Source organism: Amblyraja radiata, chromosome 22 (genome assembly GCF_010909765.2).
Source record: "Amblyraja radiata isolate CabotCenter1 chromosome 22, sAmbRad1.1.pri, whole genome shotgun sequence".
Lineage (NCBI taxonomy): Eukaryota > Metazoa > Chordata > Chondrichthyes > Rajiformes > Rajidae > Amblyraja > Amblyraja radiata.
In genome coordinates this window covers 40,564,202-40,591,417 of record NC_045977.1, presented here as the reverse complement: position 1 = coordinate 40,591,417, position 27,216 = coordinate 40,564,202, and the positions used below count along the sequence as shown (strand labels likewise).

At 45.4% G+C, this 27,216-nt stretch overlaps 2 protein-coding genes across 2 annotated transcripts in view; one reads left to right on the top strand and one right to left on the bottom strand.

Moving 5' to 3' along the window:
* Window positions 1–15,998, bottom strand: part of c22h7orf50 (chromosome 22 C7orf50 homolog) — a 186,086-nt gene extending 170,088 nt beyond the window's left edge. Inside the window, exons 1-2 of the mRNA XM_033041148.1 lie at window positions 15,900–15,998; window positions 14,817–14,988 (exon numbers count right to left, since the gene is read on the bottom strand). Of these exons, the coding sequence (XP_032897039.1) occupies window positions 14,817–14,988; window positions 15,900–15,919 (192 nt within the window). The 5' untranslated portion in view covers window positions 15,920–15,998. The remainder of the gene's footprint in view (window positions 1–14,816; window positions 14,989–15,899) is intronic.
* Window positions 15,999–16,913: 915 nt separating this feature from the next.
* On the top strand, window positions 16,914–25,734 carry smcr8 (SMCR8-C9orf72 complex subunit). Its single transcript, XM_033041143.1, has 2 exons — window positions 16,914–19,409; window positions 24,021–25,734. Exons 1-2 carry the CDS (start codon window positions 17,020–17,022, stop codon window positions 24,472–24,474), a joined length of 2,844 nt encoding a protein of 947 aa, XP_032897034.1. The 5' UTR covers window positions 16,914–17,019; the 3' UTR covers window positions 24,475–25,734.
* The last annotated feature ends 1,482 nt before the right edge of the window (window positions 25,735–27,216 follow it).

The following is a 27,216-nucleotide window of genomic DNA, read 5'->3' as shown; positions in this document are numbered from 1 at the left end:
CAATGGGTGTCAAGGGTTATGGGTGTCAAGAAGGCAGGAAAATGGATTAGGAGGAAGAGATCAGCCATGATTGAATGGCAGAGTGGACTTGATGGGCCGAATGGCCTAATTCTACTCCTATAACTTGTGACCCCGAATCCTCAGAAGATGTAAATTAGCTAAAAGCGCAGAGAAGATTGATGTTGCTGGGACTGAGCTGCAGGGAGAGGTTGGGCAGGCTAGGACTTTATTCCTTGGGGTGCAGGAGGCTGATGGGTGGTCTTAAAGAGGGGAATAAGTAGAATGAATGCACGGTCTTTCACCCAGGGTGGGGGTATCAAGAACCAGACGACATAGGTTTAAGGTGAGAGGGGAAAGGTTTAATAGGAAACTGAGAGGCAACTTTTTCACTCAAATGGTAATGGGCATATGGAACAAGCTGCCAGAGGAGGTAATTGAGGCAGATGCTATAACATTTAAAAGACATTTGGATAGGTACATGGATAGAAAAGGTTTCGAGGGATAGCGGCCACATGCAGGTAAATGGGACTAACTGAGATGGGGGATCTTGGTCGGCATGGACGAGTTGGGCTGAAGGGCCTGTTTCCATGTTGAATGGCTCTGCGACTATCTCTTCTACAATCTGATCATCCCCCAATCAGTACCCCATTCCTCTGCACATCGATGGAGCTGATGTGGAAAGGGTCAGCAGCGTGATGTTCCTAGGACTCCACCTGTCAGATGACCTGATGTCCACGACCAACACCACAGCACTGGTCAAGAGAGCCCAGCAGCGACTACACCCTCTCCGAAGACTACGGAAAGCAGGTCTCCCCACTACACATCTACGAACTTTCTATAGGGGGACAATCGAGAGCACATTAACCAACGGCATCACTTCCTGGTTCGGAAGCTGCAAGGCGTACGAACGGCACCAACTTGACAGGATTGTGAAGACCGCCAGCAGGATTATTGGTGCTCCACTCCCTTTCTTGCTGGACATATACAGGAAGAGATGTATCAACAGAGCCATCTCCATCATCAAAGACCCCTACCACCCATCGCATCACATATTCTCCATCCTGCCATCTGGGAAGAGGTACAGGAGCATTAGCTGCAAAACCAGCAGGATGCTCCTCAGCTTCTTCCCGCAGGCTATAAGACTGATAAACGGACTTAGCCCCCTGCCAAAGTATCGCGCACCAACCATCAACCTGGACACACTGCAGCAGCTGTCGATCGGAACGCCTGTTGATGTTTAGTAGAGAGTAGAGTGTTTAATTTAATTTGTTCATGATATATGTTTTTTATTTCTAGTTATTTGTTGTTATTTGTACTGCACACTGAATGGACACTGGTTGAGTAACGTTTTTTTGTTTCCTCTGGGTATGTGAGTACTCAGGAAAATGACAATAAAGATATACTGATACTGATACTGATTCCTGCCTTCCCCCGACACCGCTATCATTAAGAGCCCTATCTAGCTCTCTCTTGAAAGTATCCAGAGCACCGGCCTCCACTGCCCTCTGAGGCAGAGAATCCCACAGACTAATGTCACACACCGTCATTTCTGCAAAATCTACTCAAGGCATGTCAAAAACCAGCATCTGCAATTCCTTCCGACACATTCCTGTTCATTTTGCGATGAATCTGCTTTTAGAAATTAAAGGACGTAGCCGATGCTGACAAAATAATAATAATGGCCTATTCCCGCACTCATGGAACACAGGACAGTTCAGCACACGACAGGTCCTTCGGCCCACAATGTCCGTGCCGAACATGATACCAGGCTAAAGTAATCTCCTCTGCCTGCACGATGACTGTGAAATGCCGCCAAAACCTCATAAAGTCGTAAGAGATGGGAGCCGAATTAGGCCATTCGGCCCATCAAGTATACTCCACCATTCAATCATGGCTGATCTAACTCTCCCTCCTAGCCCCATTCTCCTGCCTTCGTCCCATAACCTCTGACACCCGTACTAATCAAGAATCTATCTATCCTTGCCTTAAACCTGGCGACTATAACCATATAACCATATAGCAATTACAGCATGGAAACAGGCCACCTTGGCCCTTCTAGTCCATGCCGAACACTTACTCTCACCTAGTCCCATCTACCTTCAATTGCATCTTGACTCAGTGGGCAATTTCTATGCATGATGTATTGTTTTTTTGTGTACGGCAATAATCTTCTGATCTGTATACAAAAAAGATTTCACTGTACCTTGGTACACGTGATAATAAAGGAACCATTGAGATCCATATCCCTCCATTCCCTGCATATCCAGTTGTCTATCGAAAATCCTCTTAAACACCACCATCACATGCGGCATCACCTCCGCCCACTGCCAAATTTTAAGCTCACATATATTTTCCTCCAACATTTGTTTAAGAAAGAACTGCAGATGTTGGAAAAATCGAAGGTAGACATAAATGCTGGAGAAACTCAGAGGGTGAGGCAGCATCTATGGAGCAGAGGAATAGGTGACATTTCGGGTCGAAACGTCGCCTATTCCTTCGCTCCATAGATGCTGCCTCACCTGCTGAGTTTCCGGAAGGGTCTAGACTCGAAACGTCACCTATTCCTTCGCTCCATAGATGCTGCCTCACCCGCTGAGTTTCCGGAAGGGTCTCGACCCGAAACGTCGCCTATTCCTTCGCTCCATACATGCTACCTCACCCGCTGAGTTTCTCCAGCATTTTTGTCTACCTTCCTCCAACATTTGACAGGTTAACAGGAGTAATTTTTAATGCTGTATCCTTTTCACCATCCACAGTCTAATCAGTGCACTCATTATACACAAATGCTGGGCCTCCAAATACCCAGAACCAAAATTAACTGAAAATGGATCGTGGTGGAAATCAACAAAATCATCAGACTATTTAGAAACAAGATATTCTGGAGGAAACGAGAAATAAATGCAAAACAGCTGATGCAAAATGTAATCATCAACAATCACCGACAAGGGAACAATTTTCCACAATCAGGAATGCCTTTAAAGATTTGATAACATAAACAAAGGAACAGGCTCGAAAGTTAAAAAAAAAAAAAGCAAATTTCATCCCAAAGGGTCCTGACCCGCATAGTCACCGATTCCTGTTCTCCAGAGATGCTGCCTGAACCACTGAGTTACTCCATCATTTTGTGTCCTTTTGTGAAACCAGCATCTGCAGTTCCTTGGTGCTAAATTTCACCCAACCATTTTAAGTCAACACTGCAGGCAAACAACAAGTGGGGCAGAGAAAGTGCGAAATTATCATAGATCGATTATTCTGAACCCATTCTAAATCCACAGCGGTGGACGGGGCCAAGCAAGAGATGAGGAAGTTCCACAAGATGGATTTGAGATTAGGTGGACTCTCCGGTGCAATAGACTTCCATTAGCTCAGAACTATATGCAAAAAAAAAAGTGTTTGACTGTAGGTGCAGAATTAGGTCAATCAGCCCATCAAGTCCACTCCACCATTCAATCGTGGCTGAGCTATCTTGCCCTTTCAATCCCATTCTTCAGCGTTCTCCCCAAAACCGCTGACACCCGTACTAATCAAGAATCTGTCAATCTGTGCCTTTAAAAAATCCATTGACGGCATCCATAGCCATCTATGGCAATGAATTCCACAGATTCACCAACCTTGCATCCATAGCCATCTATGGCAATGAATTCCACAGATTCACCAACCTTTAACTAAAGAAATTCATCCTCATCTCCTTTCTGAAGGTAGGTCCTTTTATTCTGAAGCTACGGACTCTGATCCTTGTCTCTCCCACTAGTGGAAACATCCTCCCCACATCTGATCATCCACTGATTGTGGATGGTCAGCCATGATCCCTTTGAATGGTGGTGCTGGCTCGAAGGGCCGAATGGCCTACTCCTGCACCTATTGTCTAACTGAATGAGGAGATTACCCAGACTTGCTGCTCCATAATACTCCACAATCCACGCCTAGATGCCAATTGCACATAAAGTGCTGGAGTAACTCAGCGGGTCAGGCAGCATCTCTGGAGAACATGGATAGGTGGGTGACGTTTCAGGTCGGGACCCTTCTTCAGACTCAACGCAAAGTGCTATGTTTGACCCAAGGCTGACACATGACATCTTCAGAAGGAAGAGGAGGAAAAAAGTAGCGTGAAGTGAAGGGCTAGTTTATCTAGCAATATTATTATTTGTGCAAGGTTTATCTATTATTGCTGATGATAGGAATATTGCTTTGGTTGAGAAGGTCTGTAACTTCAGGAGTAGAGCCCAAAGATTTGGACTAACTCAGTGGCTCTGAGGTCATGGATAGGTGACGTTTCGGGTTGGGACCACTCTTCAGACTCCGAATCAGAACTTCAGACTCAGAGTGACAGTATTCATCGCAAATGTGGAATCTCAAATAACTATGAAGTTTGATCTCCATCTAGATTGTTTTCTCACATCATAGGAAACTGGATGCTAATTGAAACAAATATTTCTCTAGGTTTTCTTTGACTATGAACATTAATTGCCTTGTCTGCCATTGTAAATTATCTTACCAGCAGATTAATTACAGATGCATAAAGGTTGGAGAAAATAATGAATTATTAACATTAGTGCCAGTGGGTGGTTTAGGGTTCAGTTTAGTGGTGTCATCTTCAAACTTGCAGATGGAGTTAGAGCTGAACTTGACCCCACAGTCGTGAGTGTAGAGGGAGTATACTAATCCTTGGGATAAAAATATTCAATGGGTATTTTTGCCCACACACTAACAATTACATTTTATTTTAATTTATTCTGATCAGATACTTTTATATTAGTTTAGTTTAGAGATACAGCATGGAAACAGATCCTTCAGCCCACGGAGTCTACGCCGACCATCGATCACCAGTTCGCACTAGTTCTATGTTATCCCACTTTCTCATCCACTCCCTACACACTAGGGGCAATTTAGAGGGGCAATTTAAATGAGAAAAACATTTTTCACACAGAGAGTGGTGAATCTCTGGAATTCTCTGCCACAGAAGGTAGTTGAGGCCAGTTCATTGGCTATATTTTAGAGGGAGTTAGATGTGGCCCTTGTGGCTAAAGGGATCAGGAGGTATGGAGAGAAGGCAGGTATGGGATACTGAGTTGGATGATCAGCCATGATCATATTGAATGGCGGTGCAGGCTCGAAGGGCCGAATGGCCTACTCCTGCACCTATTTTCTATGTAACCTATAACCCTGCACGTCTTTGGGATGTGGGAGGAAACCAGGGCAGCAACAGGTCACCATGCGGTCACAGGGAGAGCATGCAAACTCCACACAGACAGCACCCGAGGTCAGGATCGAACCTGGGTTTCTGGCGCTGTGAGGCAGCAACTCTACCCGCTGTGCTACTGTGCTCTCTGATCAACGATCAATATTTACATTAACTCTTCTGCCTAAATGAAAATTCATTCTTTGTGTGTCCAATTTATATGCTGGCATCAGATATATTTCACCAGTAACGAAAAAGCCGATGAAGCCAGAAATGATGAAGGCCATAAAAAAAGTCAGAATGTTTCTGTCAGCAGAAATTATAATTAAACAGATAGGACATCAAAAGACACAAGGTGTACCATGACTGCAAGGCAGAGAGCAAAGTCAGCAGCTTCATCTCAAACATCCACAACATCATCATATAATCATTGAGATTAAAAATGCTGTTAAGAACCTGCATGATACGTGCATTTATATAGACATTCATGACAGGAGTGACAGCTGGACACACAAAACAGGATGATTGGTGTCCCAAAACACTCCAATCTGGTTTCTCAAGACAGGTGGATGTTTTTAATGGAGATTTTTTTTTCAGTTACTGTAAATTTATCTGGTGTCACATCATGAGCAGTGTGTATGATAAACAACATTAGGAGACACGGATTTTGAATTGCCCTTTAACCGAACACTGACATTTACGAGAAGCGTAAAAACAAGGAACTGCAGGTGCAGGTTTACAAAAATACAACAACAAAAAAAGGACACGATTGCCGGAGTAACTCAGCAGGTCAGGCAGCATTTCTAGAGAAGGTGACGCTTCGGTATAGGTGAGCTTTGGGTCAGGAAGAAGGTGCAGACCCAAAATGGTGTATCTGTTCTGGCATTAGAGGGGAAGGTTGCCCTGTAGAACTCATTGCAGTATCTTAAAATAAAATATATTGAGAGGACTAATATTCAGCTAGTATGCCATCCTATATCAGATTAATTTCTCACCCAATCTGGGTTCACATTTAAGTCAAGGCTGTTAACTTCTTTGCTTCAGAAATAAGGTAACAGCAGGTAATGCAGCATCTCTTTTTTTAGTTTAGTTTACAGACACAGGTCCTTCGGCCCACCGGGTCCATGCCGACCAGCAATCTGAGCGCATTAACACTATCCTGCACCCACTATGGACAATCTTTACATTTACCAAACCAATTAACCTATAAACCTGTACGGCTTTAGAGTGTGGGAGGAAACCGAAGATCTCGGAGAAAGTCCACGCAGGTCACGAGCCCAAGTCCGTCTTAACGCGTGGGCACGCTGGGCAGTTGCCCGGGGCCCACCACGAGCCTAGGGGCCCCATGCTGATCTATGTATGTTGTGACTTGCTGTCAATAAAGAAATACTGAATTGCAAGAACGGATTTATCAACTGAATGAGTTTGCCATCTATGTCCCTTGTGCTGGACACCGCCTGAACTTAACATAGAAAATAGGTGCAGGAGAAGGCCATTCGAGCCAGCACCGCCATCCAATGTGGTCATGGCTGATCGTCCCCAACTTGGTGGGTGTAAAAGTGTCAGAGTGTTGTCTACAGACTCTAAAATCCTTTGACTTGGCTCAGTGTCCGTATTCATTTTTCTCTGATTCTACACATCGATGGAATGTTCTGGCATCATCTTTAGGAAAAAAATGTTGTGGTCAAGCGTCTGTCTGACACGAGATGGTCGTCACATTTTGATGCCGTTCATGCTCTGTACGGGGGCTTTGGAGAAAATTAAACATGCACTGGATTCTGTATCAGCTGACACTGAACAGGAAGTGAACACAAGGGGAGAGGCAGGAGGACTGAGCGAAAAAACGGAGAACCTGGAACGATCTTCCTCACAATTCTTTGGAATGACATCTTTGAAAGAGTGAACAAAACAAGCAAGGTCCAGCAGTCAGAGGATGTGAACATACTTGTTGCCATGAATCTTCTCGAGTCTCTGAAAACCTGTCTTCAGGAAATTAGAGACAAATTTAGTGAATACGAATTGAAAGCCGGAAGTGGGTGTCCAGATTCAGATTATAGTGATGTGAAAAAACGGGAATGAAAGCAAAGTGTGCATCTTACTAGATATGACGGATCAGAAGATGAGGATCAAAATAATTTCTGACAACTTGAAATCTGTGTTTCCCAATGTTGAAATTGCACGGAGAGAGTTCACGTGTATGATGGTGACTAACTGTGCAGGAGAATGTTCATTTTCAAGACTGAAACTTATTTTTTTTTAAATCAGCTTGGCAGCACAATGGGGCAGCAGCATTTGAACTGGCTTTAATTTTATCGACCATTTATATTTTTATTCCTGCGAGTGGTTGTGTAGGTAGGGGCCTCAGTGCACTGCTTTGCCCGGGGGCCTATTATGCTGATAAGACGGCCCTGCACGGGGAGAACGTACAAACTCCGTACAGACAGCACCCGTAGTCAGGATCGAACCCAGGTCTCTGGCGCTGCATTCGCTGTCAGGCGGCAACTCTACCGTTGTGCCACCGTGACCATTCTCTCTGGAGAACATGGACAGGAGACTTCAGGTTGAGACCCTTCTTTAGGCATCATTGCCTCAACTACCTCTTCTGGCAGCTCGTTCCACATACCCACCACTCTCTGAGTGGAAACGTTGCCCCTCAGGTTCCTATTCGGACCGAAGATCGAAACATCGCCTCTCCACCTTCTCCAGAGATGCTACCTGGCCCGGAGAAACTCCAGCATTTTGTGTTTTTTTTTTTTTAATACTGACATTTTCAGATTCCATATATTAATATTTACAACTTTTATCACAATGAGCAAATCAATCTTGATGCAAAATTGATACAACCGACAGTGCACAATTAAATTTTCCAACTTGAATTCATCATCAGATGAAAAAAATATTTATTTTGCATCAGATGGACAGACCGACCCATTGTGGCAATGGACCATTACTTCCGCACCTTCACACTGGATCCTAGCAACACAGAACTAAAGTGGCAGCAGATTGCAAAGATAAACATTTTAGGCTACTCGAAGATCTGATAACAGGAATTCTGTATTTATTTTCCTTCGTGAACAAGTTTGACCAAATAGTCCTGTTGACATCATAGAATGAGGCAAGAAGAGAAATCCATTCCAACCGCCGCATCCATACCAACTCTTCCAAAGAACAGCCCTACGGCGCTCACCCCTCTCTTCAAGGGACTGAACATATTTATCTTGCAATGTTTACCCTACTCCCCTTTAAAACTGATCACTCACTCTGCTCTCTTTGAAACAATTCATCCCAGACCACAAAACACTGACGTAACACAGCTAAAGGAATTGCAGGATATGGGGAGAAAGCAGGAACGGGTTACTGATTTTGGATGATCAACCATGATCATATTGAATGGCTGTGCTGGCTCCAAGGGCCGAATGTGCCTATTTTCCTATGTTTCTAGTAGGTGAATCAAGGACCACAGGACACAGGTTTAAGGTGAAGGGGAAAAGATTTAATAGGAATCTGAGGGGTAAGATAGTCCAAACCTGTCCTATCCATGCACCTATCTAACTGTTTCTTAAACTTTGGGATAGTCCCAGCCTCAACTACCTCCTCTGCTAGCTTGTTCCATACACCCACTTTTTCACACAAAGGGTGGTGGGTGTATGGAACAAGCTACCAGAGGAGGTAGTTGAGGATGGGACTATCCCAAAGTTTAAGAAACAGTTAGATAGGTGCATGGATAGGACAGGTTTGGTGGGATTTGGACCAAAGGTGGGCAGGTGGGACATGTTGGCCGGTGTGGACAAGTTGGGCCGAAGGGCTTGTCATACAGCATTGAAACAGGCCCTTTGGCCCAACTCGTCCATGCCGACCAAGATGACCTATCTAGGCTAGCCCCCTTTGCCCACGTTTGGCCCATATCTGTCTAATCCTTGTACATGTCCAAATGTCTTTTAAATGTTATATTACCTGCCTCAACTCCCTCCTCATCCAGCTCCTTACCAAAAGTAAAACACAAAGTGCCAAAATGGTATCGACATAGGCCGAAGCATTACCTCTTCAAATAGACACAGAAAAAAGAGCAGGGACTTGAACACGGCCAAGCTGAGAACTATCAAAAACCTTAAAACCTATCAAAAAGAGTCACAGGGATGCATGGTTGATGGATCGTGTAAGAGGGAACTGCTGATGCTGGTTCACACTGAAGATAGACACAAAATGCTCAAGAAAAGGAATAGGTCAAGATTCGGGTCGAGACCTTTCTTCAGCAGTCTGAAGAAGGGTCTCGACCCGAAATATCACCCATTCCTTTTTTCCATAGTTGCTGCCTGACCCGCTGAGTTACTCCAGCACTTTGTGTCTATATTTGGTTCATGGATAGGAAAGATTTGGAGTTCCTACACAGGAAGGAACTACAGATGCTGGTTTAAACCAAAGAGAGACACACAAAAGGTTGGAGTAACTCAGCAGGACATCAGCATCTCTGGAGAGAAGGAATGGGTGACGTTTCGGGTCGAGACCCTTCTTCAGACTAAAAGTCACGGGAAAGGGAAACGAGAGATATAGACGATGATGTAGAGAGATAAAGAACAATGAATGAAAGATATGCAAAAAATGTAACAATGATAAAGGAAACAGGCCATTGATAGCTGTTTGTTGGGTGAAAACAAGAAGCCGGTGTGACTTGGATGGGAGAGGGATAGAGAGAGAGGGAATGCTAGGGTTACTGACGTGTATGAACTTTGTGGAGATAAATACAACCAACGCACACACGTCAAACCTTAGTTAGTCATTAGTTTCAACCAGGTGGGCTCTGGTCCTGTTAATAACGAGTTAGGTGCTGGACAAGTTCAAAGTCAAGTTTATTGTCATAAGCACAAGTGCGCTGAGCTAGTTACCAGGAAAACCTTGCTTGCTGCGGACAGCTAGACACAAACACACAAAAACAAATCACACGTCAATTATACAAAATATACTTCAAATTCTAAAAGATTATACAAAAAAAGACATCAAGTTTAAAAATATTCTTAGAAAATAAAGCAAATCCATGGCAGTGCAAGAGATGAGACGGTGTTCTGTTGTCAAGTTACAACTGGGTTTGTGCAGATTGGTTCAAGAACAGGATAATTGTCAGAAAGTAGCTGATTCTGAAGCTGGTGTTGTGGGACTTCAGGCTTCTGTACCTCCTGCCCGACAGTAGCAGTGAGAGGACGGTTCGGTCCAGATGGAGGGGATCTTTGATGGTAGATGCCGCCTCCTTGAGCCAGTGTCTGGTGCAGATGCTTTCGATGGTGTGGAGGGCTGTGCCTGTGATGGAGTGGGCTGAGTGCACCACTCTCTGCAGCCTCATGCGTTGAAGTTGCCGTACCAGGCCATGTTGCAAACGATGCAGTGCATCTGTAGACGTTTATTAGACTATTCAACAATAAATGGTTCCATTTGTAAGTAACCTCTTTAAACTTTTAAGAAAGTAGAGGCGCTAAAGTTTCTTCATCATGATTACATCGATGTGCTTGGCCCAGGTCAGCCGGGATGTTAACACCAAGGAGCCTGAAGCTGCTAACTCTGTCCTCCATTCACCCACCAATGAAAACTGCCATTTGGTTTCCTAACATCCCTTTTTGAAGTTAACGCTCAGTTCCTTGGTTTTATTGACATTGAGGAGAGATTCTTGAGGCAACGCTCACTATCTCTCTCCGATACGCTAACTCATTGCTTCCAATGATAGACGTTGAGAGAGGCTGGAGGTTAGTGTTGTGCCATTTGATTACTTGGAAGAAGCTGTTCTTGAACCTGGCGATCACGGCTTTCAGGTTCCTGTACCGTCTTCCCAAAGGCAATAGCAAGACGCGAGGGGGTCCTTGATGGTGCTGGACACCCTTTCGAGGCTGCGCCTCCTGTAGATCCCTTCAACGGTCAGTTGTTCACCACTCTCTGCAGCCTCCTTCGTACCTGGGCATTCGAGTTATCGAACCAAGGCCATGATGCAACCGGTCAACAAGCTAATCAAGTCAAGTCAAGTCAAATATATTCGTTACATACACATATGAGATGTGCAGTGAGATGAAAAGTGGCAATGCTCGCGAATTGTGCAAAAAAAAACAAACAAACTACAAACATCATCGGACCGAGAGAGTGGCAGGAAAGGAAATCCTGTAAACTCGATCAGAAATCTACGCCAACTTGTTACTAAGGGCACAAGCAGTTTGTGTAACACACTGGTTTACTGAATCAAAGCAAGCAACGTTGATGAGTTGTACCTTTGGCACCATCTTCTGGCAAACTGAAGAAAATGTCAAAAAGCAACCATGCCGGAATGAGAAACCAACAAGCTATCCAAGTGTAGACACAAAATGCTGGAGTAACTCAATGGGTGAAGCATGCCTCTCACCCGCTGAGTTACTCCAGCATTTCGTGTCTACCTTCGATTTTACCAGCATCTGCAGTTCTTCCTTGCACAAGCTGTTCCGCCATTCACTGCACCTCAGTACATATGACCATAAACTAAACTCAAAACTCTCTAAAATCATGGCTGATCTATCTTACCCTCTCAACCCCATTCTCCTGAATTCTCCCCATAACTTTTGATGCTCTTATTAATCAAGAACATATTAATCTCCACTTTAAAAATACCCAATGACATGGCCTCCTAAGTGGTCTGTGGCAATGAATTTCGCAGATTCACCACCCTCTGGCTAAAAAAAAAAAAAAACTCCTCCTCATATCCTTTCTAAAGGTATATCCTTTCATTCTGAGGCCTTGTGCCCTCTGGTTTTAGACTCTCCCACAAGTGGAAACCTCCTCCCCACATCCACTCTATCCAGGTGTAATCACATGCAGACACACTGAGGTGCAGGGACAATGAAGGTCTTGTAGCAGCATCACAATCACAGACTTAGCCAAACACACAGAGAACTTAAATTACACATAAGCTCTTCAAGAAAATGAAAGGAAAGACTGGTGTAAAGGAAAGATGATGGTGCAAGAAAAAGTCTGTGCAAAACAAAAACCATTAGCGCAAGGCACTACCTCCGGCTCTACGACCACGTTTTCACCCGGATGCTCTCACCGTATCCCTTCATTATCACCTCTTCCACAGCCAACAATGGACCATTGTGGGCTCCAACTTTCCTGGGTGATTGGGTGCCGGCTCTGATTTGTTCCGTACCTTTTCATACCTCTAGTTTCCCCTCTCTCTTGACTCTCAGTCTGAAGAAGGGTCTCGACCCAAAACGTCATCTATTCTTTTCTCCAGAAATTCTGCCTGACCCATTGAGAACCTGGCTCGGACAAAACTCTGATTATTAATAACCCATTATCTGTTATTTGCACTTTATCAGTTTATTTATTCATGTGTGTATATATTTATATTATGGTATATGGACACACTTATCTGTTTTGTAGTAAATGCCTACTATGTTCTGTGTGCTGAAGCAAAGCAAGAATTTCATTGTCCTATACAGGGACACATGACAATAAACTCACTTGAACTTAAACTTGAGAGCTTGGAGAGGAGGTTTACCATGCTGCTGCCTGGACTCCAGGGTATAAGCTGCAGGGAGATGGTAGGGAGGAGCTGCAGATGCTGCTTTAAACCGAAGATAGACACAAAGACCCACACCATCCTGGCCACACACTCATCTCCCTGCTACCTTCAGGTAGAAGGTACAGGAGCCTGAAGACTGCAACGACCAGGCTACTTCCCCACAGCCATCAGGCTATTAAACCTGGCTCGGACAAAACTCTGATTATTAATAACCCATTTTCTGTTATTTGCACTTTATCAGTATATTTATTCATGTGTGTATATATTTATATTATGGTACATGGACACACTGATCTGTTTTGTAGTAAATGCCTACTATGTTCTGTGTGCTGAAGCAAAGCAAGAATTTAATTGTCCTATACAGGGACACATGACAATAAACTCACTTGAACTTGAACTTGAGTTATTCCAGCATTTTGTGTCTATCTTCGGTGCAAACCAGAATCTGCAGTTCCTTCCCACACATTTCAACAACCTGATAGATGTAGGAAAGTAGCTGTTCTCGGGCCTGATGATGTGCGACTTCAGGCTTCTATACCAGATGGTAGATGATAAATGCTGCCTTATTGAGACAGCGTCTCGTGTGGAAGCTTTCAGAGGGCCATGCCTGTGATGGATCGGGCCGACTTATGATATTTTCGATTTACGATGGGTTTATCGTAATGTAACCGCATCATAGGGCGAGGAGCAGCTGTATAGTTTTTCAGCTGACTGGTTTGTACGCAACAAAAAGCCTTTCGCTGTACCTCGGTACACGTGACAATAAACTGAACTATAATTTTTTAACAGCTTTGAAGCTAAAGGATACAAGATGGCGAATATAGACACAAAATGTTGGAGTAACTCAGTGGGACAGGCAGCTTCTCTGGAGAGAAGGAATGAGTGACGTTTCGGGTTGAGCAGGTACAAGTTGACACCGGAAATGTGTCGATTCTTGTGTACTGCCTCAGTGATATCTATTCTTCTTACACACTCTTGTACTTAAGTATGATTTTACGTGTGTACAGAAAGATTTTTCCTGAATTGTATGCAAAAAAGGGAATTTCACTGTACCATGTGGCAGTCTGAAGAAGGGTCTCGACCTGAAACGTCACCCGTTCATTCCCTCCAGAGATGCTGCTTGTCCTGCTGAGTTTCTTCAGCATTTTGTGTCTCTCTCTTAGGTGACACAAATGGCTGGTTCCATTTCACCCAGGATCAGGCAGCACACTGTAGGGTGGAAGGAAGAAGAGTCCCGACCCGAAACATCAGCTGTCTGTTCTCTCCACAGATGCTGCCTGACCCACTGAGTTCCTCCAGTACTTTGTGTTTTGCTCACACACACACACACATTGTTCCTGCCCTAAGACACATAAAGTGCTGGAGTAACTCAGCGGGTCAAGCAGCATCTCTGGAGAACATGGATAGGTGACGTTTCACAGAGTGCCGGAGTAACTCAGCGGGTCAGGCAGCATCTGTGGAGAACATGGATAGGTGACGTTTCACAGAGTGCTGGAGTAACTCAGCGGGTCAGGCAGCATCTCTGGAGAAAATGGATAGGTGACGTTTCGGGTCGAGGCCGGTCTTCTGAAGAAGGGTCTTTTTCCTCTAGAGATGCTGCCTGACCCGCTGAGTTATTCCAGGACTTTGTGTATCTTTGTCATAAACAAGCATCTACAGTTCTTTGTTTCTATGTACATATTGATCCTGTCCCTGTGTACACTACACTCTGCCATAGACTTTGCTGCAAGCTTCAAAACTCGGTGAGTGAATGCTTACAATGATCACTTCTGAGTCAATAAAGTTTTAAATTTCAGATTAATCTGAACGCGAAAAGGGAATGAGACAGATTACACAAACTCCCCATGTATACAGAAGCCCTACACAGAACATGTTCTCCAGAGATGTTGCCTGGCCCGCTCCATTACTCCGGCACTTTGCCTCTTTTCTTTTCACAGAATCCCCGACGTTACAGAACACTTTAAAGACCCCTTGTAAAGCACAAAATAAATGCTCGCTCTTTAGCTTCCAGAGCTCCGTGAAATAAACAGCACGTGTTTCTATTAATGGTAAATGCAAGCCAGATAGCTGATCAGCAGCGATTCTGTTTAGTTTATTGTCACTTGCCTGTGATCTTGTCCTTTTCTTTCTCTTCTGCCGGGTCTTCTCAGGCTTCTCAGGTGCTGGCTGCGGGTCGTCAGTGGACAGTTTCACCTTGCGGGTTGCAAGTTTACTTTTCTTCTCTTTAGTCATCTTGTGGAATAACGAATCGATACGACTGGTGTTTGTTTGAAAGTCTCTTTTAAGTAAACCAGCCCGAGAGAGAGATATATAGTTAGTTAATTAGTTAGTTAGTTATTGACTGTACACACAAGTTAAAGGGCTGCATCTGATGTTTGGACTACTTGTTACCAAAGATCCTATAGCTCGCTAGACAGGATCTTTGCTTGTTACTGCAGCAAGCCGCCTCTCCACGTGGGACACATGAGTCCACCAGCCCAGCCTCCTTGCCCCGACCTGATCCGCAGGCAAACTTTCATTGGGTCGCCTCCCTGTCTGTCTGTCTGTCTGTCCCCGGACCTTTGGATACAAGTTTACGGCACCACGTTGGATTGGAGTCAGGAGGCAAGGAGTGTGGAATTATGCGAGGGCCAATATATAAATATTGGGATGTGTAGGAAGAGACTGCAGATGCTGGTTGAAGCCAAAAATGCTGGAGAATGTGAGATAAGGGCAGGGATCTTCACCGAGTGCGGGATTTGTTAAAGAAGGAACTGCAGATGCTGGAAAATCGAAAGTGCTGGAGAAACTCAGCGGGTGCAGCAGCATCTATGGAGCGAAGGAAAAAGGCAATAGGAAATAGGCAACGTTTCGGGCCGAAACCCAAGGGTTTCGGCCCGAAACGTTGCCTATTTCCTTCGCTCCATAGATGCTGCTGCACCCGCTGAGTTTCTCCAACACTTTTGTCCACCTGAATGCGGGATTGTGGAAGGTTTGGAAGGGAATTTCCCAGCATGTGTGTGTGTGTGATTATGGAAGGGAATAGACTCGATGGGCCGAATGGCCTAATACCTACTCCTAGACTTTGTGAATGTGGGATTACGGAAGGGGGGTTTTCACTGAGTGAAGGTTTATGACAAACACTAAGGGAGTATCTTTGGTTTTATGGAAGATATTTGCAATGGAGGTGAAGGGAGAGAGTTGATGTACCTTGGCTGCCAGCAACACATCCGGTCCGGTAAGGGCGCCGGTCACATGGCGGGGGGGGGGGGGGGGGGAGGACTCGGCGCTGCCCCCCGTCACGTGGTGATCCTCAAAGAACTTAGGTGATGCTGGTGGTCACGGCGCTGCCCCCGTCACGTGGTGCTGCGGCGTTCACGGCATCCCACGTCACGTGGCGGCGGCGTCGTTCACCAAAGATCCTGTAGCGGAGCAAGATAGCTTTTTCTCCTGCGAAATACAATGGGCTGACGTGTAGTAGCTACGGAGGGGATCCTGGGCATTTTTCCTCGCCCATTTTAGTAACCGGAGCCTACCTGACCCGACCCGACTCGCAGTGTAATTAACATTGCGGGGCAACAGTTTGTGTGTGTGATATAGGGTTAGATTCATAATTCTGTCAGTTCATACTTCTGTTAATTCTTGTTAAAGAATAAAATGTTTATAAACACACATACACGAATGTGATATAAATGTATATAATCATATAACACACACAATTATATTTCTTCTGATTTTTATATCCAATGATGACCTTTATTTCAGACTAGACAAGGGACATTAAATAATAAACATTGTAAACCTCCCCGCAACTTCACACACACACACACTAGGCCCTATCCCACCCCTCAACTCTCCCCCCAGCACTCCTCGCCTCCCCCCACACTACAATGTCACCCCTCCCTCCCCCCTCCCCTCCCCCCTCCCCCCTCCCCCCTCCCCCCTCCCCCCTCCCCCCTCCCTCCCCCCTCCCCCCTCCTCCCCCCTCCCTCCCTCCCTATGCCCCGGGCCGCGCACCCACTCTGCTATAGGATCTTTGGCGTTCACGGCGCCCCACGTCACGTGGTGGTGCTGGCAGTCACGGCGCTGCCCCCGTCACGTGGTGGTGCTGGCAGTCATGGCGCTGCCCCCGTCACGTGGTGGTGGCGGCGGCGGCGTTGGTTCACGGCACCCCACATCACGTGGCGCCTTACTTCCGGCGGGGGGGGTCAGTCAGGTGGAGGGAGGGAGACAAGATGGCGGCTGGTGAGGAGCCGCCAGCGTCGCCGAGCTGTTGCTGCCCGCCTTCCCCGGGCGGCGGCGACCACGACCACGGTGAGGACGAGCCGCGATGATCACCGCCCCCGACGTGGTGGCCCTGGCCCGCCAGGAGGACGGGGAAGGGGAGAGGGGGGAGGAGGATGAGCGGCCGGCGCCTCCCTTCCACTTCCAGCCCCACAACCCCTGGGCCGGGGCCGCCGCCGCCACCGCCACTTTGCTCAAGGATTTCATTCTCATTTCCGAGTTTTCCGAGCAGGTAGGCCCTCAGCCGTTGCTAACCATCCCGGACCATGCCCGCGGCAACTTTGACCTCAACTATTTCTCTCTCAGGATCATGTCTGTGGATTACCAGGCCTCCTTCGTGGGCCACCCTCCCGGCACCAGCTACCCCAAGCTCAACTTCGTGGAGGACTCCAAGGTGGTGCTGGGCGACTCCAAGGAGGGCGCCTTCGCCTACGTCCACCACCTGACCCTCTACGACCTGGAAGCCAGGGGCTTCGTCCGCCCCTTCTGCGTCGCCTACATCTCCACGGATGAGAACAAGATCATGCAGCAGTTCCAGGAGCTTTCGGATGACTTCTCCAGAGCCTCCGAGTGCCTGAAGACTGGCAACAGAAAAGCGTTTGCCAACGAGCTGGAAAATAAACTTCAGGACCTGGAGTATACCCGGAATGTGCTGCACAATGAAACAGAAATCCAGAAAAAGTCAAACGATAAAGGATATTACTCTTCGGTTGCGATAGAGAAGGCGAATGAACTAGCCAATGTGGAGAAATGTATAATCGAGCATCAAGATCTCCTGATGCAGATCAGAAATTATTCATACAAAAAAACGAGAGATGCCGGCTATTTTACACACGAGCCAGATAATGGTACGGAACATCCAGACTCTGGGTTGGAGGAAATGCAAAATAGGGACGAGTCGTCTGAAAAAAATAGTTTATCCGATGGAAGATCTTACATACCCAAATTTACAAAAACTAAATCTGCAAAATGCTTTGAAAAGAAACTGAAAACCCTGGAAGAACTTTGTGACAGCTACTTTTTTAATCAAACCTTAGAACAACTTAGGCAGGTGGAGAAATTCTTCAGGGGGGATGTATGCTATCTCCTTACCAGTCAAATTGAAAAGGTGCTCCTGCAACAACAACGGACAACTTATTTTCTCTTTGAAGACTCGCTACTCTTCACTGATGAAGAACCAGCCGAAAAGGAACAGCACTGTGAAAAACCCCTGCCTGGTTTTAATCTTATCACTGTTAAAGCTTTGGACCACCCTTGTCTATCAACTGAAGCGGCAAGCTGTGATTCGTACAAGTCTTGCGTAGAGTCTGTACCCATTAAACTGGATCCTCAAATTAGCGTAGACAGTTATTGTGGGTCTATGTCTGATTCCGTTCCATTCAAAAGTCTCTTTGGAACTTCGGACTATCTTGAATTGGAAGGGAAAGAGAAAGGAAGTATTAGTAGTGGTGAAAGCATTGAAGTCCTGCGTACAGAAAAATCCTCCTCGACCCCAATATCATCGAAATCTGACAACCAGACAGACTCGCAGAGCCAGCATCTGCATGTTGTGAGGCGGAAATTTGTTGGTACTAGGAGGGCGAACAGCGAGGACAGCATTGAGGTACTAAGTACCACTGAATCACTGATACCCGAAGACCTGAAAGCTGCCTATCCAAATGCAATCCATGAAGAAGAAGCACCTTTAGAAAATGAAACAATTGGGCTGAGCACAGATCTTATGGAGCCCGATGCAAATCTAAACCATACTAATGGGTTTAGCAACACAAATTTTGAAACTGGAACCATTAATTTCTCTGCGTTATCTGAGCCCGTTGACCCTTCTTGTTGTATTGGGAAAGAGAGCCCAAATTTTAATAAGTCTGTACCTACATTTGTAACCGAAGAGTACAGGGATGGGGTTGTCAATGTTCCACCACAACGCAGCAAAACCATCAGTCACCTATTCCACAGTGATTACCCACAGCAAGAAGGGGGAGGTGGATCGGATAACGCTGCAGATCAAGTATTCTCTCCCTGTGAAAAGGAATACAGTGATCTACCCGGTGCTGGAGAAATGGCTCGGCTTCCAGTGGATGAGTATTTGGACAACATGAGCTACATAAGTGCATCTTTATATTCTGATCGGACTCCATCTCCAGCCCTCCCAACCAGTCCGTCAAAGAGGCTCTCTGAAAGACGCAAGAAGCATTCGGGGAAGAATTCTCTGTGGTTTATACGGCAATATTCTTTTGCACAGCAGGCAATATTTTCACTGCTGTCAGGGCGGACCCTTGTGGTGGTTGGTGAGCACGAAGGGAAAGTCAAGAAGCTTGTCAATGCCTTGTCAATATTTGTCCCCAGTCATGGCAGAGGTGCAGATTCTGTGAAGCAATGGGTAACGCTTCCTTTGCACGTGGATGACTTGCAGACTTGGAAACTCATTGGACTTCAGAGGTGGGTGGTAAATATAAAGTATAACATGGTTATATCTCAGGAGCCGTTTACTTTGTAATTAATACAGGCCTGGCGATGTTAGCAATAAGACGGGCTTATTAATAGATCTAGCCGTGTGGTTTACAGCTATTTCATAATTGGAAAATTGGGTGACACAGCGGTAGTCTTGCCTCACAGTGGCAGAGACCCAGGTTTGATCCTGACCTCGGGTGCTGTCCGTACGGAGTTTGCACATTCCACCTGTGACCGTGTGAGTTTCCTCCAGCTGCTCCTGTTTCCTCCCACATTCCAAGGACCTGCAGGTTTGAAGCTTCTGTAATTTGGCCCTAGTGTGTGGGATAGAACTAGTGAAGGGATGAACAATGGTCAGCGTGGACTCAGTTGGCCAAAGGGCCTGTTTTCACATTGAATCTCTGAACTAAACTAAATAAATACATAATGGGTTAAATCATAAATGGACACCTTCAAATTTCATGCTGTTTGTATAATTCTACAGACTAAACTATAAACTACACATTAAAATCAGTTATTTTGGGTAAGTTGGAGCTGTTAGATGATATTTTAGTCAGGGTGCAGTAAGTCTGCATGATGAAACTCAGGACCACATACCAAGAACATGCAGTTCCCATTTTGTTTCCCTGTGTGCTTGCTGTCAAAGCTCCAACTTTGGACAGTTTCATATTGAAATAAAGTCTGGTGATAGTGATGTCATTTCCTTACCAAAACAATTCGGGATAAAATCTGAAGCTATTGTACCAGGTAGAGTGATACAGCGTGGAAACAGGCCCTTCGGCCTGACTTGCCCACACTGCCAACATGTCCCAGCTACACTAGTCCCACCTGCATGCGTTTGGATCACATCCCACCAAACCTGTCCTATCCATGTACCTGTCTGTTTCTTAAACGTAGGAATAGTACCTGCCTCGTCTACCTCCTCTGGCAGCTTGTTCCATACACCCACCACCTATTGTGTGAAAAGGTTACCCCTCAGATTCTGGATAGAAGGAATGGGCGACGTTTCGGGTTGACACCCTTCTTCAGCTCTTCAGCTTCCTCTGGCAGCTCGTTCCATATACCACCCAACCTCTATCTAGAGAAAGCAGCCCCTCGGGTCCCTTTGAAATCTTTCCCCTTTCACCCTAAATCTGTGGCTTTGAAATGTTTTAATTGTCCAACCTGCAATTTATGTCCATTATTATACTTCTAGCTCACTGACTCGAAGGGCCGAATGGCCTCCTCCTGCACCTATTTTCTTTTGGTCTGTTGATGCTATACAATGGTAACTCCTGTCAAAGATAGGAGCTTTATAACTTTAAAGCTTTAAAGCTTTAAAATACAGGTCGACCACCGATTTTCCAGCCCCCCCCCTTGGTTCCAGAGCCTTGTCCTTTTGCCAGACCAACATGGTCACGTAATAATAATTCTTCAATGTGTCTGACTTGCTAATTATACCCCTTCCTTGTCTCTAAAGCTCCTTGAACTGCTAGAAACTTAAATAAAACAAATACGAAATGTAAATTAAATTCACAGCAAAACTTGCATTTGTTGTCTGGGTGCCAGTTAACGGGTTGCCCTCGGAAGTCCCAGTGAGGGTTGGATCGGCGGCTGCCTGCAGGTTCGAGGCATCGCTTTCCCGGCAGGCTCACACCCACGGAGAGCAGAAACTTGAGCCGCAGAATAGCGAGCCCAGGTGAGGTTCGGCCGCATCACCTGGCCTTGGCGCCACATTTTGGGGGGGAGGAGGCTTCCGTAAGTCGATGCCACCGAGTCAGTCGGTGGTGCCATTGGCGAACAAGTCCCGCCGCGGATGTCCCAGTGAGGTTGAGATCGACCCCCTTTCCCAGCCTAGGAGCCACATTTTCGGGGGGGTACTTCCAGGGAACTCTCGTGATTTTGCCTGAATTAAAGAAGGTTCTGGACCATCAGCTGGCGAAAAAAATTGGGTGGTGTACCTGTATATGGTTATTATCTTCCAAGTTTTTAAATAAATAGGACTGAATTTGAAACCCACAGGAATTATTTAATCATAATAATCATAATTACTTTATTAGCCAAGTATATTTTGCAACATATACGAGGAATTTGATTTGCCATACAGTCATACCAATAAAAAGCAACAAGACACACAAAATACATTTTAACATAAACATCCACCACAGTGACTCCTCCACATTCCTCACTGTGATGGAAGGCGAAAAAAAGTTCAATCTCTTCCCTTCTTTGTCTCTTCCGGTCGGGGGTCTCGAGCCTTCTGTGGACGGGACTATCTTGGCTCTCGTAGCCGGTGGTCGGACCCTCCGCCTCGGGGCAATCGAGCTCCCGCAGCGGGGAGATCACAGCTCTCCTGCGCCGGGCGATCAGACCCCGGGTTAGGGCTAGTCGATCCTCTTGCGACTTTGGAGGTTCCCGACATCCGTCTCTACCCGAGACTGTGAGCTCCTCGATGGTGAAATCCGCAGGCCGCAGTTGGAGCGTCGATCCCAGGCAAGGAATCGGCACCGATGGTAAGTCCACGTCCCCGCGGTGGGGCTCAAAGTCAGTCTCGTGCAAGGGCTCCAGCTCCATGATGTTGGGCCGCAGATACGATCTGGAAAACAATCGCATCTCCGGCAAAGTAAGAGATTGAAAAAAAGTTTCCCCTGACCCCCTCCCCATCCCCCACATAAAACAAACCAGAGAAGATTAACACAAACTTTTAAAAACACACTAAAAATAACAAAAACAGACGAAAAGACACAGACTGTCGGCGAGTCTGCCATCGCCACCCCGTGGAATTATGTAACATTTCTTACCTCAAAATGGGAGCAGGCTCGATTTGAATAACCGGAATGTGAATTTTGAAGAAGGGTCCCATCCTGAAATGTCACGTCACCTATCCATGTTCTCCAGAGTTACTGCCTGACCCGTTGATAGGCTGTGGGCCGAGGAGCTTTATTCTGCAGTTTCGAGACCCAAGTCACCAAACTACATGAAATTTTCATATATTGTGTAAAAAAATTATATAAATCACCCCTGAAACTCGATATGAAGAAGACTTGCACATTTTTATTAAATTAGAGAAAAACCTGAAAATTTTCAGGTAATTTTTAGTCCAATCAAAGCACGTTTAACATTGATTTGTCTGCCAGTTGGCCAATCACGCGCTTTGTTTCAGGCTAGCACACAAAATGGCTAAGGGGGCTTCACAGATGCCTGTTTTACTGGAGATTCCGATTTGTTGTTCTGTGGATTAAATGTCGTGGAAACTTGCAGCAGGTAATTGTATTTAGTGGGAAAAGCATTAAAAAGGCTGAAGAAAGTGCTGCGAAGTGGATTAAAGTGCAAGAAAGCCTTGAAAGCAAAGTCCCTGCTGTGGTCCTGGAACACAAAGATTTAGACAGCCAGGGACCAACTCTAACTAAAAGGTAAGATCTAAAGTCTGAATTTATGAAAATCTATCTGTATGGAGTTTAATTAATTTAATTGCACCATTTTATAATGTGAATAAAATTTAAAAAACGGAGGGATATTGATCGCTATTTATAGGCTTCCATTGCAGTGAGAAATGGTCAGATATCCCTCCGTTTTTTTCCCGTTGTCGGGGTCTGAAAACGACCGCTACAGACGGCACTATGTACAGCCTCCCCGCCCGCCCGCGGAGATGATCAGCGGCTCCGCGTTCGCGAATCGGCCGCTTATTAATTGAGACCGCGGCTTCACTTTACCACGAGTACCTATGTCCCGTGGTCGGAGCACTTTTTCCCGGTAAGTTTTCGCAGGCAGCTCCGAGATTAGCTGTTAAAGACTTATTACTCTACAAAAGGCTGGCATTAGTGACAATGTTTAATTGACTGTCTTATGGATACATATAGTTTAGGCCCTCAATTTCATGAATGAATGAAGTGAATGAATGAAGTAAGTGAATGAATGAATTTATTCACATTATAAAATGGTGCAGTTAAATTAATTAAACTCCATACAGATAGATTTTCATAAATTCAGACTTTAGATCTTACCTTTTAGTTAGAGTTGGTCCCTGGCTGTCTAAATCTTTGTGTTCCAGGACCACAGCAGGGACTTTGCTTTCAAGGCTTTCTTGCACTTTAATCCACTTCGCAGCACTTTCTTCAGCCTTTTTCATGCTTTTCCCACTAAATACAATTACCTGCTGCAAGTTTCCATGACATTTAATCCACAGAACAACAAATTGGAATCTCCAGTAAAACAGGCATCTGTGAAGCCCCCTTAGCCATTTTGTGTGCTAGCCTGAAACAAAGCGCGCGATTGGCCAACTGGCAGACAACTCAATGTTAAACGTGCTTTGATTGGACTAAAAATTACCCGAAAATTTTCAGGTGTTTCTCTAATTTAATAAAAAAATGTGCAAGTCTTCTTCATATCGAGTTTCAGGGGTGATTTATATAATTTTCTTTTACACAATAGGTGAAAATTTCATGTAGTTTGGTGACTTGGGTCACGAAACTGCAGACTAAAGCTCCTCGACCCACAGCCTATGAGTAACTCCAGCACTTTCTGTCCATTTTGGAATGTTGACATCTGGATTACCACTGAAAGGATGTCCCCATTGCAGACACAGAATTGGTAACGGCTTTGTTTCTTTCACTTTTCTAGAATAGCTTCTCCTCTGGGCACCAGTATGCTGCACTCGCTGAATCGTTATAGCCGCTATGTCACCATTCTGGACTGCGACAACAAAACACTGCATTGCCCGCAGTATAAAGGACAGCTGATTACCCGAATGGCCGACCATAGGACTCAGATAAAGAGGGGCAGCACTTACTACATGCACGTTCACAGTATGCTGACCCAGCTCAGTTCCCAAGCTTTCCTCTACACCTTCTGCCATCACCTGCATCTTCCCATCGACGAGAGGGAGAGCGAAGATTCAGTCACCTGTCGCAGAGTAAACTTTTTAAAGCATCATCTGGGGCTGGTGAATGATGACAGCAAAATAGTGCAATACTTTGCAGAACTGATCAAGATGCACTACCTGCACGAACCTCCAAAGGGCTTGAATCCGCTTCTGCGGTTTCACTACGACCCCAGTGTGGTGTTTAAGATCTAATTCTGCAACTCTCCGATTCAAAGCTGAATTTTTATCACGCACTTCGGTCGGAGAAAAGCATGACCTCCTTCCATTTGTTTCTCCCTGCGATGTTGTACCATCACCCGTGTTGTACAAAAGGGGCAGCAGTCTGGCTGTGGCAGGTCATGGACATGTGAGCATTTTTTAACTTGCAGATCAATGACTCAAACTATGGCAAGAGTGAATCAAGAATTTACATATCTAGCAGGGCAGCACAGTGTGCAGCTGTGGAGTTGCTGACTTACAGCAGCAGCAATAGAGTTGCTGCCTTGCAGCACCAGAGACCCGGGTTTGATCAGAGTACGGGTGCTGACTGTACGGAGTTTGTACATTCTCCCTGTGGCCACGTGGGTTTTCTATAGGTGCTCCCACACTACAAAGATGTGCAGATAATTGGAGGATAATTGGCTGGTAAAATTGTAAATTGTCCTTTATGTGTAGGAGAATGCTTCTGCATGGGGGTGATCGCTTGTCGGCATGGACTCGGTGGGCCGAAGGGTCTGTTTCTGCGCTGTATCGCTAAATCTTAAGCGCACTGAATTACCTCCAGTTCAGTATACTGGATCATATTTCTAAATGATCTAACGCGTTGGGTAGGGTGAGAAATGATCTGAGGACAAAGCATGAAGGAATGGGATATACCCAAGTGCATGGTTAAGGCGAGTCTTTTGGTATCTTGTTCCATTTCCTGCTATCCTAGACGGGATGGTGTTTGACGTGGACTGCGTGCTGGTAAGAACGAAACCAAATCAAGGTGAACTAAGAGGCTCAGAAACATCACCCGGTGATCTATCGTGTGTTACACCTCCATGTTGCTGAACTAATACCCAGTGCGCGTCTGCATTTTGGCTAATTTCTGGGTGATAGGTTGCGTTGCGACAATACTGTTATGAACCAGATTATCTGTAGTTGTAAAAGTTGTGAATAGATCCAAAGTGGATCTTGTCCAGAAAGTAAATTCAGCTTTTTAATATGTCCAATCGCTGGTGAAGGATTAGAATGATACGGCTGCGTACATTGTAGTGTTATAGCAAGGTTTTCTTCATATTTGACATTGTTAATGTTTAACGGAGAAAATCCACGTTACGAATGGTCGGCTACTTGCATGCTGTCAGGGTGGCCCCAAGTTCCATACGGGTTTCCCATTGCTGGCAGTGGGAAGCCTAGTTTACAAAGATAACTATTTCCGTAGGTGTGCGTGGGGATCAACGGAGAGGAGGGGATGGGGGAGAGCTAGCATTAAACACATCTGTGTATGTCTGAGCTAGCATTAAACACATCTGTGTATGTCTGCACAGGCTTTAATTGTTGCATTTGTATCAGGGTGTTGCAATTCCCCCTTGATGTTCCACCAGCGTTTCCACAAAGCTCAAGAGGAAATGAAACTTCAAGTCTTGCAGAAATTTGGATTTTAAAAGGGAAAACAAAAATAGCTTCTGACTGGTGATTGTTCATGGCTTGCTGTAATTGGGGGAAGAAATGGCGCGGTCTAGATTGCCACACGACAAATTCTTCATTTTGCCAATTGCAGCGAAGATGGGAATTAGAAAGTTGGTTTTGCCGTAAGAACTAAGGAAGGGAATTAAAAAGAATCATTCTGATTACATTTGCAAATCTTCAGGCTATATATACAATTTGAGCCCCCTGCACTTCCACTTGTGTCTTGATCAGGAACATTGTGTCGAAGCAAATACTCAGCAAGCAGATAGAATATTAATCTGCCTCTCTTCCTTACTCATGCTGGAGATGTGACCTGGTCTAATTATTAACACCGCCCGTAGGCTAGTTGAGACGCCAAGTTAAAGCAATGTCTGTTTACACGGATGTAACGGCCAGGAGAAGTTAGTAGTCCGTGTTCCGTAAACTTTCGTGGATTATTTTAGAATGCTGAGTAGTTCTGAGTAATCCGGTCACACATTTCCGAGTCTCTATGTTTGGTGCTCACGAAATAGCATTTTATGCGGTCTGCACTGTGAAAGCTCGCGTGGAAAGATCTCCACTGTGTTGGCATGATGCAGACTGTCCTGAAATATCCCCACTAAAAGGCAGCAATTTAACTTGGGCTATCACCGCAGGCACAGAGCAGCGTACTGAATTACGTTCTCCAGAACCTGCACGATAGCTCAGACCGCAGTAATCATTAACAGGCTGTGAGGTCTTTCAGTTGACTATGTAAATATAACTTCGGCCATCAAAAATTGGACCTTAGACCAGGTGATGGGATGGATCCAAAGAATATATTTGTTCTGAATGATGGGTAAATTTGAAACCTTTGTTCATAAGCTGTTAAGAAACCCAGTGAATGTGTTTTTAGCGAATACGGCATGATCATGGTATAAACTTGCTCAATATATTGGGGAACCCTTTATTCGCCCAGCCTGTGTATTCCATTAGTAATAACTGCTCATTTAAAGATAAATTTAATTCCGGCTGGAAGGTTTTCTATTTATTTTTTCAAAAAGAACATTTTGTTCAGATGTTTAAGAAAGAACTGCGGATGCTGGAAAAATCGACAAAAATGCTGGAGAAACTCAGCGGGTGAGGCAGCATCAATGGAGTGAAGGAATAGGTGACGTTTCGGGTCGAGACCCTTCCGGAAACTCAGCGGGTGAGGCAGCATCTATGGAGTGAAGGAATAGGTGATGTTTCGGGTCGAGACCCGGAAGGGTCTCGACCCGAAACATCACCTATTCCTTCACTCCATAGATGTAGCCTCACCCA

What these genes read in the sequence shown, in the direction of transcription:
- smcr8 (XM_033041143.1), top strand. Translation starts at nt 17,020, where the DNA reads ATGATCACCGCCCCCGACGTGGTGGCCCTGGCCCGCCAGGAGGACGGG. An exon ending in AAACTCATTGGACTTCAGAG is followed by an intron (nt 19,410 to 24,020) that starts GTGGGTGGTAAA and finishes TCACTTTTCTAG; the next exon opens with AATAGCTTCTCCTCTGGGCA.